This window comes from Panthera pardus, unplaced genomic scaffold, assembly GCF_024362965.1.
Source record: "Panthera pardus isolate Hobbes unplaced genomic scaffold, ASM2436296v1 HiC_scaffold_2, whole genome shotgun sequence".
NCBI lineage: Eukaryota > Metazoa > Chordata > Mammalia > Carnivora > Felidae > Panthera > Panthera pardus.
The window spans coordinates 65,553,050-65,573,595 of record NW_026526765.1 but is presented as its reverse complement, the minus strand read 5'-3'; the positions used below and the strand labels follow the sequence as shown (position 1 = coordinate 65,573,595).

General features: G+C 56.9%; 1 protein-coding gene across 3 annotated transcripts in view; it reads right to left on the bottom strand.

Annotated features, from left to right (window-relative positions):
• UNC5A (unc-5 netrin receptor A) overlaps nucleotides 1-20,546 on the bottom strand; it is a 62,069-nt gene that overhangs the window by 1,418 nt on the left and 40,105 nt on the right. The window contains exons 2-15 of one of the 3 annotated variants that reach the window (XM_019450413.2): nucleotides 14,181-14,402; nucleotides 8,884-9,027; nucleotides 8,516-8,619; nucleotides 8,189-8,369; nucleotides 7,372-7,539; nucleotides 6,636-6,800; nucleotides 5,501-5,689; nucleotides 5,097-5,399; nucleotides 2,184-2,271; nucleotides 1,765-1,933; nucleotides 1,376-1,609; nucleotides 1,120-1,269; nucleotides 883-1,047; nucleotides 30-208 (exon numbers count right to left, since the gene is read on the bottom strand). In XM_019450413.2, the coding sequence (XP_019305958.1) occupies nucleotides 30-208; nucleotides 883-1,047; nucleotides 1,120-1,269; nucleotides 1,376-1,609; nucleotides 1,765-1,933; nucleotides 2,184-2,271; nucleotides 5,097-5,399; nucleotides 5,501-5,689; nucleotides 6,636-6,800; nucleotides 7,372-7,539; nucleotides 8,189-8,369; nucleotides 8,516-8,619; nucleotides 8,884-9,027; nucleotides 14,181-14,402 (2,461 nt within the window). The remainder of the gene's footprint in view (nucleotides 1-29; nucleotides 209-882; nucleotides 1,048-1,119; nucleotides 1,270-1,375; nucleotides 1,610-1,764; nucleotides 1,934-2,183; nucleotides 2,272-5,096; nucleotides 5,400-5,500; nucleotides 5,690-6,635; nucleotides 6,801-7,371; nucleotides 7,540-8,188; nucleotides 8,370-8,515; nucleotides 8,620-8,883; nucleotides 9,028-14,180; nucleotides 14,403-20,546) is intronic. The other 2 variants (XM_019450416.2, XM_019450415.2) reach the window with 2 other exon arrangements.

Genomic DNA, 20,546 nt, shown 5'->3' with positions numbered 1-20,546 from the left:
TAGCCCCTCCTTGCCCATCTCCCACCCACCTGTCCAGGTGGAGTTTCTGTGCCAGAGTCCGCCAGTCGGCACCACGGCTACAGGGTGGGTCAAGGCTGGTAATGATCTTCTGCCGAATGAGGAAGGGGATCTTGAAGGCACTGGGGCCCACTAGGGCTGGGACCCCCCCTTCACTCTCCAGAGCCAGCAGCTCAGCAAATCTCGTGTCCTAGGGGAAGGAGGGGTGGAGGTGCCTCTTAGAACTTTCATGGCCCAGGCCCACTGCCACCTCCAGCTGGAGGAGTATCCAGACCACCTCAGAGCATAGGGGCAGCATGGGCAGTTTCCTGGGCACCCCTGGTGTGCCAGGGCCCTGCTCACACCAGAGTTTAGAGGGTCCCAAGCCTCAGAGGTACGGTGACCTATCCAAAGTCACACAGCCAGTAAGCAGGAGAGCTGTCTAGCCTCATTCTCCTCCTCTCTCCCCATCACTCCTCCCCAGGTCACCTCTACTACCACTCAGAACTCACTGAACTCTTCTCACTGCCTTTGTCCTCCACACTCAGTTCCCACTGCCCCTTTTCACTCATTGCTGCCTATCTCTTACTCATCCTTCAAGGCACTGTACAAAGTTCCTCCTCCTGGAAGCCCCAGGACCCCCAGGTGGCTCTGTCTGTCCCTCCTGCTGCTCCCACATCTTCTTCCATCTCTACCCCATGTCAGATTGTGATTGCATCTGTCTGCATCTGTCCGTCTGCATCTGCACCTCTCTCCCTGGAGACTTGGAGGAAGCTGCTAAGCAGTTTCTAGGAGGAGGTGGGCTTGGTGGCAGGGTAGGCCCAGTGAGAAGGGGGGTGGGGGTGCGGGCACATTTCAGCAGTGCTCATGCCCCCTTCTGCCCACCTTGGTGATGTTGAAGTTGATATTGAAGCTCTGCCCATCACCTTCCACCTGCCACACCCACACCTTGCAGGCCAGGTCACTGGTGCTGGGGCTGACGCGCTCCAAGGTGAAGGTGCAGTGCAGGTACTGCTGCGTGCCATTCCAGATGTGATAGAAGGGGATCTCCTGAGGAGACAGGCTGCGTCAGGCGTGCCCGGCATCGGGTGTGCCCACTCCAGGCACCCTGAGCGCCCTCACCTGGTAGCTGACCAGGAGCTTGCTCTTCCACAGGGAGCTGGGCACATCGTGGATGGACAAGCGCAGGTTGTGGTAACTGTCCTTGAAGTGAAGGACTCGAGGTTCCTGGATCAGCTGTCCTCCCAGCTGCTTCTCCAGCTGTACCACCTCCTGCGGCGAGCCCCAGGTTGTCAGCTGAGCCTGGGGCCCGGAGCACCCTCCCCACTGCCACCCCTCCCTGAGGACCTCCCCGTGGCAGGGTGGGGGCACGCGGTACCTTGAGTGCGTCGTGGGTATCATGTAGGCAGTAGACTCGGATGTTGTATTCAAGGGAGGTGCAGGCCACGGGGGCAAACAGGAGCAGCTTGAGGCGCTTGGTCGCGGCCACGCTGAGGGCCTCTCCCACCAGGGCAAAGCGGCCCAGCTGCTCAGTGAAGACATAGCAGGCGCCGGCCTCCAGCTGGCAGTAGTAGAGGTGGGAGGGTGCCTCCTCACCCAGGTGCAGCACATCCTGCAGGGAGGGCCCGATGGGTCAGCTCATGGCCAACTACAACTCTGAGGAGCAGCCAGACTGGGGAGAGGGTGGCTCGAGGGCCAGATAGGAAGCCCAGGCTCCACGCTGAGCCCCATACTCAGGTGGGTGGGCTCAGGGCCGTTCCTGCTCACCTCCCAGCTGCCCTCACAGGACTGCTTTTTGAGGCGCAGGCTCCAGCTCTCCGGGCAGGGCTCCCCACAGTGGTCCATGGCGAGGATGACGGGCCGGGTGAGCAGGACTCCAGGGGGCCCGCAGCTAACGATGGGACTCAGCAGGGTCTGGCAGCCAGCTAGGGGCAACCTCAAGTGGGGAAATATGGGTGCGGAGGGAAAAGCATCAGTGGGCTGTCTTGGGCGTTGGCTGGGGCAGGGTAGTGGCATCCCAGGTTGGTGGCCCCAGAGCTGGGTGGAGCTTATATGGGCAGTTCTTCCTTGCCCTCCCTATGGCTATGCCAGACCAAGTCTGACAGTGGGTGGGCAAGGGGCGTCATGGTAACTGAAGGCAGAGGGCAGAACCCGCCCAGCCCCAGCAGCAGGGCCCGCGCCCACACCTCACGTCCTCCGGCTTGTGCAGCGTGAGGTAGATCTCGTAGATCTTTCCTCGGGGTATGGCATCTGGGGGGATGAGGAGGCTGATCCCTGTGACAAAGTGGGAGGAGGGCTGGGGTTTACCAGGGCTGCAAAGACACCAAACACCCCACTCTGCCAGCCTCTACCAGAGCCTCCCTTTGAGAACTGACTGGTGTCAGCCTGGCCTAGGGGACAGAGGTGCCACAGGCACTGCCAGGCTGTCCAACTACCCACATAGGCATGAAACTGAGTCCTAGTGGCCCCAAGAGAGGCTGAGAGAACTCAGGTGGGACAAGCATGCTTAGTTAGCCTGGGCACAGAAAACTGTGGAACAAAATGTGTCAGGTATGATATACCTACCTGACCCATCACCCAAAAGGCACTGGGTGGGACCAGGGCACTCCCTGCTTAAAACCTTCCCTGGCTCCAGTATAAGGTCCAGCTCCCTGACCTGGTATTTAAGACCCTTCACCTATGACCCCAGTTGCCTTTCCAGCAGCTTCTTCAGCACAGCCTGTGCCATATACTTGGCCATTCTGGAGCCACTTTCCTGAGCACTCCTCTGCCTAGATGCCCTGCCCTCCTGCTCTGCTCAAGCTTTCCTCCTCTCCATCGGCCCTGGCCATCTTTGGGGATAGCCATTCTCTGCCACCATGACTTTGCTCCTCATTTGGCAGTGGCCCCTGCAGATGGGGCTGGGGCCTTTAACAACTTGGTCCTTAGGTAGCCTTCCCTGGTTTGGGAGCCTTTGCACACACATCCTTCTGTCTGGCTGATTCACTTCCATAGCAGGGTCTTGCTGGGCAGCATCAAAAGTGCCTGCTCAGTGAGGAGTGGTTCCAGGGGAGGCACAATGGGACAGGAGCTGCAGAGTTCCTCTGGGGGATGGCAAAGGGTGGTCCTACTTCACCTTCCTGTTCTTTTAGGGCAGGGAGTCCCTACATCAGAAGGGGCTTCAGAGGCTAATGACCAGGGAAGAGAAGGAATTCTACGACTTTATCCCACCAAGTCCAAAAGCTTACATTTATGCTCCGAGTGAGTAACTCTGAGATGGGCTACTTGGAATATCACTACTTCCCAGAAACTGAAGCCCAGGAGATGGCATATTTACAGCTACTGCTCCCTTCATCAGCTCTGTGCTGCCTCCTGCTACTGGCTGCCAGTGTTGGTGGCAGTTCCAGAGATCCACATATGAATGCTCTCTGTGGCAGAGGTATACACACTTGCACACTCATTCAATGAATGCTAATGTTGAGTACTTGAGGCAGTGAGGGAAAACCACGGGCCCTGCTCTCATGAGGTGTCAGCCCCGTGGGTAGAAACACAAGTGGATGGTGGTTAAGGGTGCTAGGGGAGAGCAGGGAGGAGCAGCAGCCCCCCTGCCCCAGGGGAAATGAAAGGCTGATGGTCACTGAGTGCCCACTGTGCCTATCCTTTCTAAGAGCTTGACATGGACCATCTCACCTCATCATCCTAGCAGCCCTGTGAGGAGGACATGAGGCACAGAGAGGGAGAGCTGCCAGGCCAAGACCTGAATGAGAAGTAGCAGATGAGTCAGTGAATGGGGGCAGAGGGATCTGTGTGTGCAAAGGGCAGCATGGTGTGCTTGGAGTTCTGAGAGCCCACCATGACTGCCACGTGCAGGAAAAGAGTGCATAGGAGGGTAGGGGCCACTGTAGCTGTCTGGCAGGGGACAGGACACTGTGGCTGTGTCATGTGGGCTTTGTGGGGGGCACTGTGAAGCCCCCAAAGCAGTTGGAGAAGGGGAGGGACATGATTAAGTCTGGTGTCATTGGGTGAATGCTTGAGGTAGGTGTGGTGGCCTGAGCCCGAAAAGGCAGTAGGGAGGAGAGCCAGGAGGACGCAGAAACATTTGAGGAGGAAGAATGATGGAATTGGTGTGTGACTGACTAAAGCTGTTGTGGAGGTGAGGGGGGACAAGTGAAAAAGACCAGGAAGTCACGGTGACCTCCAGTTTCTGGCTTGAGCCACTTGACTTTGCTGTCCCTGAGGTGGGGAAAGCCAGGAAGCAGGAAGTTCTGGGGGAGGGTGGGAGACAGTGCTGTTTTAGGCATCAGGAATCTGAGGTGCTGTGAGACATCCAGATGGAGCTGCCCAGGAGGCAGCTGGGTGTATGATTCTGTCGCCCAGGAGAAATGTGGCTGGGGCTGGAGGAGTGGGAGTGATCTGCACAGACATGGCGATTAAAGCCATGGAGTAGGCGCAACTGCTCGGTGAGAGGATGCCAGGAGAGAGCTCTCAGGAACACCTACATTCAGGGAACAGGCACCAGGAGCAGCTGGAGAGGCGCAAGAAAATCAGGGGCATGTGGGGTCATCTCAGCTGAGGGGATAGAAAATTTCAAGGTGGGAACATCAGAGGCTGCTGTGCTTCCTCAAAAGGTCTTCAGTAGCGATTACTGAAAATCTTTAAAAAAGGATGACTATGGAAGGGGTCTGTGGATTCTCTATCAAGAGGGGTTTCCGCGAGGTGGTGGGTGGGGGATGCCATGTTCAGGTGTTTGTGGTCTGCCATCTCTCCACTAGTTTGCCAGCTCCTTGGGGCTGGCACCTGTCCTACCTCTGGGCCCAGGGTCCAACGTAGAGTCCAGCACACACAGGCTGGCTGACTGGAAATGAATGGACAGAAGTCCTGTCCCTTAGGTAACAGAAGGGAGACACTCAGGCCATGGCCTCAGTGTCGGCCCTACTGCCAGCCACGACTGGATCCTCTCCAAAACTCTATCCCCTTTCCTTGCTGGCCTAGCTCAGCACTTGGGATGAGGCTGAGCAGCACAGGAAGAACATCAGAGCTGTCCCATCCTCCTCCAGGAGAGACACAAAGGCTAGTCTTGCCTTTTAGAGTTCCCCGGGGCACTCTGGGGTCTTTCCCACCTGTATTAGGGATCATCAGCCGTCCCCCGAGGAAGTTGAAGGTCCCGTAGGTCATGTTGCTGGTGCCGCGGGGCAGGGAGCGGAAGTAGTTCTGGGTAGAGAGGCGGGAGACGAAGTCCTCGGCCTCAGAGGTGGGTGAGCTGTGGTGCAGCGTGTGGCGCCCACCACCCAGCGGGCTGAGCAGGTGCCCATTGGCGAGCTGGAACTTGGGGCTTGGCCCGTCCTGCCGGGGACACAGATTGCCCTGGCAGGTGGTGGTGGTGGTGCTGAGGTCTGGCTGGATGGTGAGCAGGTGGGGATTGTCTGCAACGGTAAAGACAGACTCAGTGAGTGGCACTGAGGTGATCTCTTGGGCAGCTCTTGGTGTGGGGGCCTGGCAGGAGTAGGGGTGAGGGGCACCCCACCTGCTTTGCTGGGCTTGATGCTGACAGGCTGGAAGCCTGAGGTGAGTATGGACGAGTCAGCCACATCTGAGTCTAGCCCTTCCTTCTTGCGGCAATAAACAAGGATGAGGACGAGCAGCAGCAGGAGGAGGCACACAGCCACAGCAATTAGGCCCACGTAGAGGGCCACGTCCTCGGGCCCGGAAGCAGCTGCGGGAAAGAGCGTGGCCTTGGGAGGGGCAGGGTGCAGGAGGCCGGGAAGGAGAGGTCAGTGGTCTACACCCCAGGAGGATGAGGCGCTCACTCCTTGGGCATCAGCACTAGCAGGGCTGGGGATACGGGTGGCAGGGAGCATGGAGGCAGCATGTGTGCATCTCAGTCCTGCATCTGCCTGCCACCACCATGCTCTGTCACTCTGGGCAAATCACATCTCTCACTGCTCCATTTGGTCTGAGGTTGCTGCTACTGAAGGATGGAGGAGGGGAAAAGATACTTCCCTGGACAGCCCCAATGGGCCGCTGGGCTGAACGGAAGCTCCTGGGATCCCCGAAGTAGGGGATCTGCTTCTTGGGGGGGGGGTGCGGTCTGCCAATCTGGTTCCTAGCCATGTCCCTGGGCCAGAAGCAGTGGTGCTGGGGCTCTTCTTGTCTGCCTCCCCAGGCCTGAGGCAGGGCTGGGGAGGGGGTGATTGACTGCCTGGAGGAAGCTTATATTGATTTTAGAAGGGCTTTGCATAATAGAAGAAATGTCCATCAGAAAGGAATTGACACAGATAATTAGGTTTTTAATTGAAAGAATGGGGGAGGGTGTGTTCTAGAGAAAAAAATCCAACAGAGATCTTTAATTGTTAGTTATGGCCTTGTAATTAACAGGCCTCACAAGCCTGGTGTCCCCAAAGGACTTCTGTGTGCACTTGGGGAACCATGTGGAGGTGAAGCTGCAGGAGAGGAGGGGGATCCAGGGGCATGGTGTACATGGTAAAGGTTCACACGTATGCATGTTTCATGAGAAGTGAGAGAGGTATTAGGGTGTGTTAGGGATGGGGAGTTCCCGAGGGTCCTAAACTTTGGAGAAGGGGATACAGCCTGTGGCAGGGGGGCTGATCAGGGCCAATCCTGGCAAACTCAAGAGGACTCCTGGGGCAGAGAGGACTCACTGTGCACGCAGAGGTCACTGGTACAATTTCGGGTGTCCAGGTCAGCGCCCCGGCACTCCTCGCCTCCATTGCGGGGAGCTGGGTCAGAACACTCACGACTCCGCCAGTGGGTGCAGTCGAGCCCACAGGCTGACCACTTGCTCCATGGGCTCCAGCTGCCATCGACTAGATGAGAGACAGACACGAACACAGAGGAGATGGTGCAGTTAGCCTGGGCAGCCAGCCTGGGCAGTTTGCCAGTGTGGCCCTGCTGGGCATCCAGACCTAGGTGCGATGCTGTGGTAAGGAGCACACCCTCTGATGTCCAGCTGGCCTGGATGACGCATGCTAATGACAGGAGGCACGATGATGCCGGGCCTGCTTTGCTCTATCCACACTATGGGGCCGTCCTGGCCCTGGGGCAGCAAGGGTACTTGGTCCCACGATGACCCTCTGATTCCAGGCATAGGTGGTTCTGTAGCCTCAGGCGGTGCCCTGCCCCTGCCCCACACTGTCTATACCTGTCCTGATCGTACCTCAGCCTCTGTGATTCAGCCCCTCTGCCAAGGCCTAGCCTGGACACAGACCAAGCCCTGCTTCCGATCACACTAAACCCCATCCCAGCCTTGGACTGAGCCTGGCCTTGTGTGTGGGCGGGTGGGATGGAGCCATGGGGGGCAGGCTGGTGGGCACAATGGAGCCAGGGCACGGAGATGGCGTGGTGAGGAGCGATGCGGGAGGTGGCGGCCGCTGGTACCTGGGCACAGGGTGGCGCAGGCTGTTTTCTGGACATTCTGCCCCTCACAGAAGGCACCCCCGTTGAGAGGCGCCGGGTTGGTGCAGCTCCGGCTCCGTTTCTGCCAGCCGCGCCCACAGCTGGCGCTGCAGACGGACCACTCGGTCCACGTCGACCACCCACCGTTCACTGGCCGGACAGAGAAGGACTGGGGTCAGGGAGCGGGGGGGGCTTCCTCAGACACGCTGGCCCAGAGGCCAGGGCAGGAGGGCAGAGGGGCTGTGAGCTGGAAATGGGCGGACTGTGGCTGTGCTGGTGAAGAAGCCCTGGAGGGGAGCCCATGCTTGTGCTCACCGGCCCCCAGAGCCTGGCAGTATCCTCTCCACAGCCCCTTCTCCCAGCAGGTTCTGCAAGCACTCAGGGCAGCCAGCCCTGGCCCAGTCTTTCATGCAGGCAACTCCTGCACCCGCCCCTTCTGCCTGCTCCTAGGGTGCCTGGAACATTCTACTTCCCATACCTGGGACACAGGAGCATGGGCTGTAGTCTGTCACCTTTTCTAGACTCCCATCCTGTGCCCTCATCTCCATCTGCACGATGTCCCTGGCCCACAGGTAAGCCAAGGGATGGTCCAGCCACAGAGGACTACCACCTGTCCCACACCTCTGCCCAGGCATGCCCCTCGGCTCCCAGACAGCCACAGCAAGCCCTCTCCCTGTCCTTCCCAGTGAGGCCATGGCCTGGTCCACTGGGCCCTGGCTCCATGGGGAGCCACCAACATGTCATCACCCCATATCCCTATGCCCGGGAGCCCCTCTGCCCCACCAGCGCTGGGGCCCACCGTAGACGATGACAGCAGCCGAGGCGCTGCGGCGACGCGCTACGATGTTCTTGGCCACGCAGGTGTAGTTGGCCGTGTCGGCCAGGCGGGCCTGTCGCACCACCAGGCTGTGCTCCCTTGTGATGTACACATTGGGGTCCAGGGACGGGTCCACCAGGTCCTCGTTCCGGAGCCACTCCACCTGGGGGAGGGAGCCACGCCACTGCACTGCCCGCCCATGCTGGCCCTACCTGGAGCGAGAGCAACCCCTGGGGGCGTCAGGGCAGGCAGGACCTGAGACCTGGGAGCCCTACCCACCTGCGGAGCGGGCACCAGAGCCCCTCTCACCTCAGCCGGGGGGATGCCCTCTGGTGGGCGGCAGGGTAGCACGATGCCCTGCTCCAGGGACACCTCCTTGGCCAGCGGCTCCTGCTCAAAGTTCTTGCGCAAATCTGGGAGAAGAACAAGAGTGTCCTCCAGCCTGAGTGCCTCATGACAGCTTCGCCTGGCTGGCCCTGTACCCTGGTCCCGCAGGGGCTGTGGCACGTGGCAGGAGAAAGTGCCGAGTGACCAGGGGGAACATGGGGGTGGCTGGGCCGTGTGCAGAGGCAATTTCTCCACCCATCAAGGCAGGCCCTGAGGTTTTTCTGACCAGACTCTTCCCCCTAGTGATACCCTCTGGCCACCCCTGACCAAGGGCTAGGCTCTGGACTCACAGGCAATGCGGATGTAGGCCTTCTGACTCTTGGTGGTGCCCGAGGAGCTCCACGCCACACACTGGCACCAGTACTCCTCCAGCCCAAACACCTTTTCCACCTGCTGCCTCGAGACATTGATGCGGACCTCCATGGCGGGCAGCCCTGGGGGGCAGGAGAGGTGGGTAGCCAGGGTCCTAGTCATGCCAAGTCTCACACGGTTCTTGCTGTCCAGATGTGTGGGGTCCCTACACCACCATGGCCACTCTGCTCAGAAGGAGCAGCCTGGAGGGAACTCTGGGGGAGCCCCAGGGGGTACTCTATTTATATCTCCTGAAAGCCAGGAGCCAGTCCTTAGCTCCTCCATTCATTATACTTTTTTACCCCAGGCCTGTCTCCCTGGAGTCACAGAAATGTCTCTAAATGGGCTTCCTGTTGTTTCAGAGACAACAGCACAGAGGAGCTTTGGGCTACAGGGGCTGGCCTTCAAGGACCCAAGGCAGAAAGGGTGAGGTAGATAGGAGAGCCCTGGGGCTTTTGTGTATTAAAAAAAAAAAAAAAAAAAAGGTGAAGAAGGATCTGGTTCACCTCCCTGGGGTTAGCAGGTAGATCCTGACATGTGATAATATAGTAACAGCTATTAACAATATAATTACAGCGATTATGTAGTATGATAATAGACCCCTGGGGCTTAGCCAGGGTTTCCCACATGCTAGCTTATTTTCTTCAATCTACTCCCTTGGTCCGCATTGCTCCCACTCCATGGATAAGGAAACAGAGGCTTAGAGAGGCAGTGACTTGCCCATCTCAAGAGAGAAACGCTGGTGAGGGTGAGGGGGCAGTCTGCAAAGGTGAAGCTGGCTAGTGATGAGTATCTGGGACCCTCTCTCCCCCAACTGGGCTGGGCTGAAGAGACCCCTCTCAAAGACAGACTCAGCCCCCCTGTCCTCTGCCACACCTGGGCGCCCCGGGGGGGGGGGCCCAGATCCTCTGAGGACCCAGAAGGGATGGAATGCCTGCCGTCCTTTGGGCCCCTGGCCCTTGGCCAAAACCAGTGTCCCCAGGAGTGAAAAAAGACTGTTTCCAATTTCTCCTCCTCCTGACCCCAATTTCCCTCGGGTCATTGGCTTATCAGAAAGAGGGAGAGAGGCCGGGCAACCAACGTGTTTCCATTGTTAACAGAGAAATTCAATTAGGGCTGCATTGCAGGGAGAGCAGCAGCCCAGCTGAGCAGACAGGCCGGGAGGCTGTTTTCCCCCTTAATTTCTCTAACATGTCTTTCTCTGACCTCTGCCCACACCCCTCCTCATGAGTCTCTCCAGCTCCCACACTGGGCCCCAGATTTTTCTCACTTGCCCCTGCCCCTAGCAAGTTCTCACAGGAGACTTCTGGCCAAGGTCATCATGGCTGAGCTCCCTCTGTTCTGGGCACTGCCTGGCACCCCTTCTCTCTAAGGCGAAGGATGTGTGCATTCTCTGGGGGTAGGGTGAGGCTGAGAACTGGGGGTCCCTCATAGGGTGTATGTATAGTAGAAGGACCCTGGGCTCCAGCTACCTGTCAAGCATACTGGAGTCTTGGGGCATCTGAGAAGGAGCTGTGCATACACTTGGGGGTGGAGACAGGGCCCTCCTGCTCTAAGCTTCGGGGGTTAATGGTGAGAGACTTCCAGAACATTCTGAACTGGGTACATTTCCTGAGTGGACAGGTCTATGGATGGATGGACTGTTCCATCCCCCATGGTGGTGGTGGGAGCTCAGGAAACTCAGTCTGGGGAGAACGGCACTAAATTTAAGCACTCCTATTTCTTTCTCCCCATCTCCTCCCCTCTCTGTCCTGCCACTGCCACCCCCTCATCTCCTTCCTGCTGCCATGAAGGAGGGCCAAGTTTGTCCACGATGTCCCAGATCCAGGCAGTGGCCTCAAGCACCACATGCTCCAGGAAGCTGGTGGACCTAGGGGGAGATCCAGACCCAGACCCTGTCCTGCTGGTCCTGGATGTGAAGACAGTGCCTTCCTCCCTGCAGGTCACCAAGCAGATGCCAGGAGAGAAAGGATGCATGGTCCCTGCTGGCCCCAGAGTGTGTGGGGTGTGAGTGGGTGTGTGAATGCTGTGGGCACATGGGGAGGCCCCAGTGTGGGTGTGCTGAGTATTTTTGGGAGGTGGAGGGTTAGCAGGGTGGGGTTGGGGCTCTGAGGCCAAGTTTGGGCTTAGGTTCTCATGTTCTCGCCAATCTGCTTCTAATAACCAGCTTGTTTAACGCACAATGCTTGGCTTCACAGATCTGGGGCTTTTATAGCATCAGCAGGTTTGGGTTTGAGGGTTTTCAGGCTTGGTCTCTCCTCCTGGCTTTCTGGATGGGAACTGGGGACAAGTCAGGGGAAGACAGGGGTGCTGTCTCCTGAGGTGTCCACCCAGCTACCCACACAGGAATGGGTGGGGCTAAGGATCTGTGCTGACCTATGACTCTACCATACCTGCCTGACCACAGAACATTCCTGGGGCAGGGTCTTTGGTCTCAGTGTCTGCATGACACCACTGCCCACTGCAGTGACATCTGTTTGTGAGCTTATCTCTTCTCAAAGCACTCAATCACTTTGGGTTGAAAAATCAACAAGATCAATACAAATTTGGATATGCTGGCCATGGGAGGCTTGAGTATGGATGCTCAGGGCAGGAGAGGGCCCCAGTGATTATGGGCGAATATGTCCCCATGAGCTCTGCTCTCTGCCTGGTTTGAAGGGAGCAAGACCAGAGCAGACTCCTGGGGACTCTGGGGTGGAGGCTCTTGGCATGTGTGACCCAGCCTATGACTGCTATGCAGGCATTAACCTGGGTCTCAGCCAAGCCATGGATTCCAGAATTCCTGATGGTAGGAGACAAGGAGGGGTGTGTGGGGACACCTGGAAGAAGAGGCTGGGAGCAGCAGGAGGCTGGCCTAGAGCCTTCTAAGGAGTTCTAGACAGGCCCTGAACGATGCAGGAAGGCAGGTCTCCGACTGTAGCTTCCTCCTCCTCCTCACCTGTCCTTTCTCTGGGGGATCTGCCACAGCAGTGGGAGGACTCAAAATGGTGCTGGGCCCTGGGTGTGGAGTAGGGAGAGAGGAAAGGCCTGGAGCCGGGCTCATACAGGGTGCATGAGATCTCATGGCTTTCCCCACCAACCTACCAGCCCCCCTACCCCATTTTACAGATGAGGAAACTGAGGCCCAGTGAGGGGAGGCAGACACTGCCACCAGGTCCTAAAGCTGCAGGGCCAGGGAGGTTTCTGGTACCTCTGCTGGGGTCTGAAGGTGGGGGATCATCTTGGGGGCTAACCTAGGCCTGGCACAGTGCAGGTCCTCAGTTAACCTCTGAGGACTGCAAGAAAAACAGCTGCAGGCAGCAGCTGTGTGGAGGCCAGGGCACTGCAGAGCTCAAGGGCCTGGGCAGGAATCATTGACTGGGGAGCTGATGCTTGGTGGGAAGGAGACCAGCCCCTGCTGAGTCTTGTAGGGGAAAGTTGGGTGTGGCTTCTAGGGACCAGAATGCTTGGTTGGAGCCCTTTTGGGGCCCTGGATGAGTCAGAGCCATCTGTAACATGACAGGTTGGTTCTGAGGACTAAATCACCCTCTGCCAAAACTCAGGGCTCATTTGCTCACATCCCCATTATTGTGAGAGCTTCCAAGTTCTCCTAGGCAGGGCCCCTTCCTTTAGTCTCCCTCTTCCCAGCACCAACTTTCCACAGAGTTCTAGTGCGGTCACAACCCTATGTTCTGCTGCCTGCCCCCCAGGCCCACTCTTTCTACCCATACCGGGGTCTCCGCAGGCCAGCTACCATTCCTGCATTTGCACCTTCTGGTCCTTTGACCTCGGAAATGCTTGTTCCAGGAGGTTTTAAGATTCATGCTTAGAAAGTATCCTCTGGAATCTTCTCTGGAATACCCAGACCCTCCTGCCTGGTGGCATGGACCACCCCTCTAGGTCTGGGGTCTCTTGCCTGCCTTGACATCTGTGTGAGTTGTCCTGGGCATGGCCTGCCTGTCTTCATCTGCACTGCTGCTCTGGCCTCACTCTGGTGGCTGTACCCCCGCAGGATGCGTGCTATGTCTCGGGACTCAACCTGAGGGGCTCCTCATGTGTGGGGGCTTCACAAAGTGCCAAGGTGAAGGAAGAGGAAATGGACTTATTTGGGGTCTAAACAGTGAGGAGGAGGAGAGGCTATAGTCAGCTCCACTAGGCCTGCTCTTGGAGAGTGCTGGACCCCAAACAAAGGCTCTCTGCCCAATCCCCACTGGCTGCCTGCTGCCTAAGGCAGGGAATGGGGTGTCCCACAGAAAGGGCACTTCTTGAGTCTGCCCTCTGTCTCTGGAACCCCTCCCTCCATGTCTCAGCTCAGTCTCACTGGTTCCCTCTCCTTAGCGTCTCTGCATCTGCCCCTTCCATCAGCACCCCCACCCCCATGGGCCCCAAGTGTCACTCATAGCTCTGGCCACCTCACTTGGCATTCTGAAATCCCACAGGACTGTGACCTCACTCCAGAGCCCGAGATGTGAGTCTCCCAGATGGTACCACTGTTACCTATGCACCCTCCCTCCTGACCCTGACCAGTATGCCCACCTCTCTGACCCAAAGCCTTTGCTCCTGCTGAGCCCCTTTCCTGGAATGCTGTTCCCCTGTTCTTTCCCTGACCAGCTCTCGTAACCCTTTTGTTTCCATGTCACCTCCCCTGAGAACCTTCAGTCATGCTTTCCTCTTGCTGCCATAGCCCCCAGAACTCACTGAGAGGTCCCCATGCTGCCCACCTCTCTGCAGGGGCTGGGGCTCTCTGTAGGTGGTGGCTGTGTCCCCAGCATGAAAGTGGGGGCTCAGGGAATGTGTGAAGAATGAATGGGGGCACAGAGATCAGAGTGTCACGTCCTCATTATCTGGGACCTACTCCCTCCAAACTCTCTTTGCTGGCACTTCTCGCCAGGCTGCCCGTGGCCCAGACCAGGCTCAGATGCAGTGGTGGGCATTTGCCTCTCCAACCATAGCCTCCTGGGGCATTTGTAGGGGGCTTTCCTTTTACTCACTAACCCACTTCCCAGGTGGTGAGTTCTGGTGAGGGTGGGGTCTCCTGGAGAAGGCCTCGGTGTATATATAGGGGGTGTGAGGTATGGGAATCCTGCCTCTTCTGGGGGCTTGGGGTGGTGGCCAGAGTTGGTTATATCCTGTCCTCCTGCTCACAGGTGTGCAGCCAGGGGTAACTGCAAGCCCCATTCTGGGCCTCCATTTTTTCCCAGGCTGAGACTCGCTTCCCCGTTAACTGGCCCTGCCTGGCCCCCCAGCCTGGCCTCACCACTGCTGTCGTCCGTGCTGCGCTCTATCACATGGTCCACCTGGCGTACCCACTCCCCGTTGCACTTGAAGAAGATCTGCGTGGCAGGCATGGCCTTGCACACCAGCAGCACCGGCTTGTTCTTGACGATGTATACATCCTCAGGCTCCACCAGGAAGTGAGGAAGCAGGTCTGGGTTGGCGCCGGGTACTGGGTTGGCCACCGTGGCACTCTGTTGGGCACCTGCAGCAGGGGCAAAGAGGGAAGGTAAGCCGGGCCAGCCTTTCAGGGCCCTTGGGGGCTACGTGCCCATATAGGTGCTGAGGCTGAGCCATGGGAAGGCAGCGGGTGTGGCTGATGGGAGGAGAGTGAGGCCAGGCTGCCACTTCCAGCCCAGCAATCTGGGCTGCCGAATGCTCCCCTGAGCCTCAGCGTCCCCTCTGTAAAATGGGGGAAGCCCACCCACTTCTGAAGACTATAGAGAGATGAAATGAGACAAGGGCAGAAGTCCCAGCCCTTAGGATGCCCTCCACACAGAGCAGCAGTTAGGGCTCATTATTACTCTGGTAGAAGTTCAGGGATCTGGTGAGGCAGCCCACCACCCTCGGAGGTCCAGAGAAAGCCAGAGGGATGGAGAGGACCCTGGCAGAGCAGGTGGGCAGCCCGGGGTGGGGGAGGGCAGGGTCCCTTCCTCTCTGCCCCGGCTGCCTCCAGGGCCACTTCTGGGCTCATCTCCATTCTGGTAAGTAGGAGGCGCTCAGAAAATAGCATGTGAATGAAGGAGGGGAGGGGGCAGCTATGAGGGGAGACATGGCGAGGGGGCTGGTGCTGGTGCTGGTGGCAGTGCGACAGGAGAGGCCCCAGGGTGGGGGGAGAGCCTGGACTGCTGGCTGGGCCCAGGCAGGGTGGGAGCCAGGAGAGTGTGTCTGGGAGCCTGAGGGACCTAGGCCATGTCCCACCCCTTCAAGGAGACCTGAATTTGGGCTTCCTTCTAATTTTAACTGAAAACCACAACCATCCCACAAGTCATTTGTTGCTAATTACACAGGTAATTGGCTCTGAGGCTTTGGTGGAGGTAACCTCCCCACCCCTCCCCCTGCCCTCTGCCAGGCAGTCTGACAGTCTGTTGGGCCAGCAGGACCCTGGGAGGGTGGAGAAGGGTGAATTGGGAGGCAGTGGGAGGATGGAGTGGGGGCGCCCTCTGCCTCCAGCCAGGTGCCCGCCAAATAGGCCCTCAACAGCCTGGTTTCCCTCAGGGGCTACTATGATTTCCCCCACAAGCCACCCTGACAACCAACAGTGGCCTCTGGCCATAAAGAAGGAAGAACATGGGCTTCAGAGACCAGCTCTGCTCCTTGCTAGAGGTGACCTTGGGTGAGATAGCCGTTTTGTCATCTGTGACACTGAGGTCCTGTCTGCCCCTCGGGAGAGTCTGGAAGGGCCTCATGTGGTCTACCTCTTGAGTTCTCTACTGTCCAGTCTACCCTTTTGGAGAGCACTCCAAAACCCACAAAGGGCTTCTAACACAAGGAGGCCTGGCTCCTTGGGCCTTGATCCTTCTCTGCCCAGAGGGCATCCAGTGCCCTTTCTCTGCTGTTTAGCACAAGGTCCCTCTCTTTCCAAGGTGGGAGTCGGCCCTCCACCCCAAGATTGATTTTGGGGAGGGGATCTGCGCCTGGTCCTGTAGGTGTCTTGGGCCAGCTCAGGTGAGCTGGGAACGGGAATGCCCATTGAGAGGCTGAAGCCTGGTGTGACTTCTTCAGGCATGCCAGCCCACTCTCAGCCTGTCTCCCTGCCTGCCAGATGGGTCACGCCATTCCTAGGCTGTTGTGAGAATGAAATGAGAAAAGGCACTCATAGCAATGTCTTCGTGGTTGAGGGCTGATGAGGAAACTGAGGCACAGAGCCACAGATGCCTTGCCCTCAGGATGGGGGAGGGCATTGCTGGCTCAGCAAGACAGCATCTGCCGCAGGGCCATCATCTGCCACCTCCCCCTCAAGACCATGGCCTCTCCTCAGCTTATCTCTTCCTGTTGTGAACTCTTTTTGGAAGCCGCCCTTGCACTTCCCTGTACAAGCTCCAAGATGAAGGCCGACCTGCCTCGGAACCACATTTGCAGCGAGGAAAACAAAGCTCACCTTTCCCCATCTTGCCCCATCCTGCAACACCTCCTCGGGGCTCTGCCAGTGCCCTCTGGAGGTCTATTTGAGGTTGAGGAACGTGGGGGGGTGGAGGGGAGGAGCCATCTAGACATCTTACAGATGGGGAATCTGAGGTCCCAGGGGAAAGTCACTCACTTCAGACCCCCAGGCTCGGGCCCTGGATTCACAAAATGTCCAGTGGCCACCTCATGACTCTTCTGTTGTTACACTTGCTCTTCACTATTACCCAGCCAAGGGCAGGACTGAGTCAGGCTCAGGCCTCCTAAGATTAGGACTCTGAAGGAGAGCATGGGCTCCTGAGTATGGGCCTGAATGGGGAGCTGGTAGGCCCAGTGACGTCTCTAGACACAGTATCTCCACAGACCCAGGGCTGCACAGAGGATGGCCAAGCTTGACCTCTGAGTGGGGCCCACAGGGGGCTGGTCCAGCAGGGAATGGGAGCCCCCAGTGGCAGGCTCAGGGCTTCCCTGTGCATCACCTCCCAGCGGCTCAAAGCAATGGTCTGCAATGGCCCGTGCCTGCCTACTGGCTCGGGTCTGGGTGGGCAGGGGTCCCGGCCAGGGATATGGGCAGTGAGTGGCCCTCAAGCCTCCCTATTGATCGCGGCACCAAGCACTGCTCACGTCAGCTGCCCGCTGAACCCAGCACAATCCCTCATGTCTGCATTTAACTGCTAATGAAAAATAAATGTACTGTGACCAATAAGGGACATAGCTCACTTCTCCAGGGCCTCCGTCACGCCACGCTGGTGCGGCCTCCCCTCCTCACCCTGAGGGGAGGCATTTACTAGATGGACCCAGGGGGCACCCTCCAGGCTGCAGCTATGCCCTCTATCAAGGACACTCTTAAAGCCATAGGTAGGGGTAAATTCAGGCCCCATTGGATGTCCTCTTGGAGCTACTAGATGTTTCCTAGGTGGCCAGAGCTGGCCTCCCCTCCTCTGGCCCTGAAGCTCACCATGTGCCCTCCACCCTGTGGTCAGCACCTGTGATCTACCTGACCCCTCACTGTCCCAGTTAGGCCTCTTGCCTGAACTAAGGCAGCGCATGAGCCTTGGGTCCCTCCCGCTCCATGTCACAGGCCACTAGAGTAAGCAACTTTCTCCTTCACCTGAATCCTGTACTTGTCTAAGAAAAATAACATCAAGCAGTGCACGCTCAGGCCCAAATGATCTATGACCTTTTCCACAGGGCACAAGCTCTCTAGTTTGCCCCAGTCCCCCCCACTCCCTATTGCTCTAGCCCAGGCCTGCCTCTTCTAGTTTCTATTGTGTGCCTGGCTCCCACAGCTGTTTCAGGATGAGGCCAAATGCTTTTGGTTGACATCCCTGAGTCTTCTGGCACAGACAACTCACCAGCCTTCCTGTGCAGAGACACCTATTGATCCCTCCTAGGCACCTCCCTCACCACCTCCAGGTCTCGGCCCATAGTCTTCTCTGTCTCAAACACCCCTCCTCCCTCCTTTGCCAGCACTTTCCTACCTTCTCCTCAGGGCCCAGCTCCGTTGTCGCTTCCTCTGGAAAGAGGGGTTCCCACCTCACTCTCCCAGGAAACCACAATATCATTTTGCCCTCTCTGCATCTATGGCCTGTCCTCACTGGTACTGTAACTCTTACCGCAAGAGAAACATGTGGGTGGCTAAGGCCTTTGTCTTTAGCCAGCCTATCCATCCCTGATCCCTGCCTCTCAGCTCAAGGCACCTAGTGCAGGCATTAGCAACTAGGGACTCAGAGTGGGTGCCTTTGGCTGCTTCCTTTGGGGCTGTTGAAGCAATAAGCATGGATGAATGGCTCTGACAGGATGGACACACAGGGGCTGCAGGAGGGCTGGCAGGTGCACGTCCCACTGACTATATGGCCCTGGCATACCCTGAACCCAAACCTTCAATTCTGCAGAGGCTCTGTTTACCGTGCCCCAGCCAAGGACCTCTTACTTGCAGAGGACATGACCCAGCTGCCCTACTGGAATCCAGTTAGAAAACCTCTTTCAGGGGTGCCTGGGTGGCTCAGTTAAGTGGCTGACTCTTGATTTTGGCCCATGTCATGATCTCATGATCTGTGAGACTGAGCCCCTCGTTGGGCTCAGTGTGGAGTGTGGAGCCTGTGTGGGTGTTTTCTCTCTCCCTCTCTCTCTGCCCCTCCCCCACTCATTCTCTCTCCCTCCCTCTCTCTCAAAATAAATGAATAAACTTAAAAAAAAAAAACCATTCACTGGGAACGCAAGCTGGTGCAGCCACTCTGGAAAACAGTATGGAGGTTCCTCAAAAAACTAAAAATAGAACTACCCTACGACCCAGCCATTGCACTACTAGGTATTTATCCACGGGATACAGGTATGCTGTTTCGAAGGGACACATGCACCCCCATGTTTATAGCAGCACTATCAACAACAGCCAAAGTATGGAAAGAGCCCAAATGTCCCTTGATGGATGAATGGATAAAGATGTGGTGCATATATATATATATATATATATATATATATATATATATATATATACATACACAGTGGAGTATTACTCGGCAATCAAAAAGAATGAAATCTTGCCATTTGCAACTACGTGGATGGAACTGGAGGGTATTATGCTAAGGGAAATTAGAGAAAGACAAAAATCATATGACTTCACTCATATGAGGACTTTTAAGAGACAAGACAGATGAACATAAGGGAAGGGAAACAAAAGTAAGACAAAAACAGGGAGGGGGACAAAACAGAAGAGACTCATAAATATGGAGAACTAACTGAGGGTTACTGGAGGGGTCGTGGGAGGGGGGACGGGCTAAATGGGTAAGGGGCATTAAGGAGTCTACTCCTGAAATCATTGTTTCACTATATGCTAATTAGTTTGGATGTAAAGTTTTAAAAATAAAAAATAAAAATAAAAAAATTACCATAAAAAAAACCTCTTTCACTTACTGGCAGATCCCCAATGGGCTCTGTGTGCAAGGGAATGATGAGATCTTCCTGCATGAACAGGTGGAGGGAGGCAGGAGTGGCAGTGGGGAGATGGATGAGGACGCGTCCAATAGAGTGCACCATGGTAGACCTGCCTCACGAGGTGCATCTGGGAACTCCCACCCAGTCTTCAAGTTTCAGCAAATGTGCCATTTCCGCTGGGACACCTTTCTAGATCCATACTCTTTGTCACTTGCCCAAGTGCCCACCCTGTCCCCTGAGCCTCCCTCCAGAGTACATTCAGGATGGTTGGCACGCCATGTATTTGCTTGGAGCAGGAGCCCAGCATACTGATGGAGTATTTGTTGAGTGACTGCATGACTACCCCTTCTTCCCCCTTGAATTTCAGAAGACCTGCCAAGGGTGGCCACTTCACTCTTGTCCTGCAGGGAGACCCAGATATTGTGCAGAGTGGCCCACAGGCAGAGGTGTGGGCAGGGAGAGGGCTCCTGCACGGCCACACACCAACTTGCTGCTACTCAGAGTCTGAGCCCCCCTTTCTCACTTGCAGTCTGGGATGATAAGACCTGCCCATGTAACTCTGAGGCCCAGGGTGGGTGTGAAAGTGCTTTCAAATGTTTTATTTTTAAAAGCACCATGAAAATATGAGGTGTGATTAATCAAGCTATTAATGAACTGGATTTTCTGAGCAAAGGCTCAGTTCCTGGGGAGGGGGGAGGCGGGGAGGGGGCAGGGTGTCACCTGGCCTCATTCAGCTGGGAGATGGGAGCAGTACGTCCCAAACGCAGCCTTGCCCCTGCTGCCACCTGCTCCTTTCATCCTCGCAAGCTTTCCCTGACAGTCCTGGTGGTCAGACCCACAAGCCCCTGCTTTGTCTACTCTGAGAAATGTTCTGGATTTGATATGGGGTAGAGGAAGGAGCTGGGGCCTGGCAGCTTTCCCTTTCTCCAGGCTGAAATTTTCCTGGCAATTCACCCAGCATTGAGCCCCCTGACGCCTGGGCCCCAGGCGCTTCTGTTCTCAGAATGCCTTGCCTGGAGATTTGCATTTGGTAGGTCCCCCTGGGGCTTGGGTGTTCCCATTCTATAGGCCCAGGTGGAGAGAAGAGAGTGCCACAGGCTAACGCACCACACCCTTCACCTGGCACTGGAGGCCCTGTTGGCCCAGGGCCTGAGCTGCCCACTTGGCCTTGCCTCTAGGGCCTCCCTCCAAGTGTGCTCCGTGGGATGGCATCTTGACTGTTTGTAGTCCCTCAAGGGCTTGTGCACATTGTGTTCCAGGCTCTGCCTCCCTCCCCTTCTGGCTAAGAGTA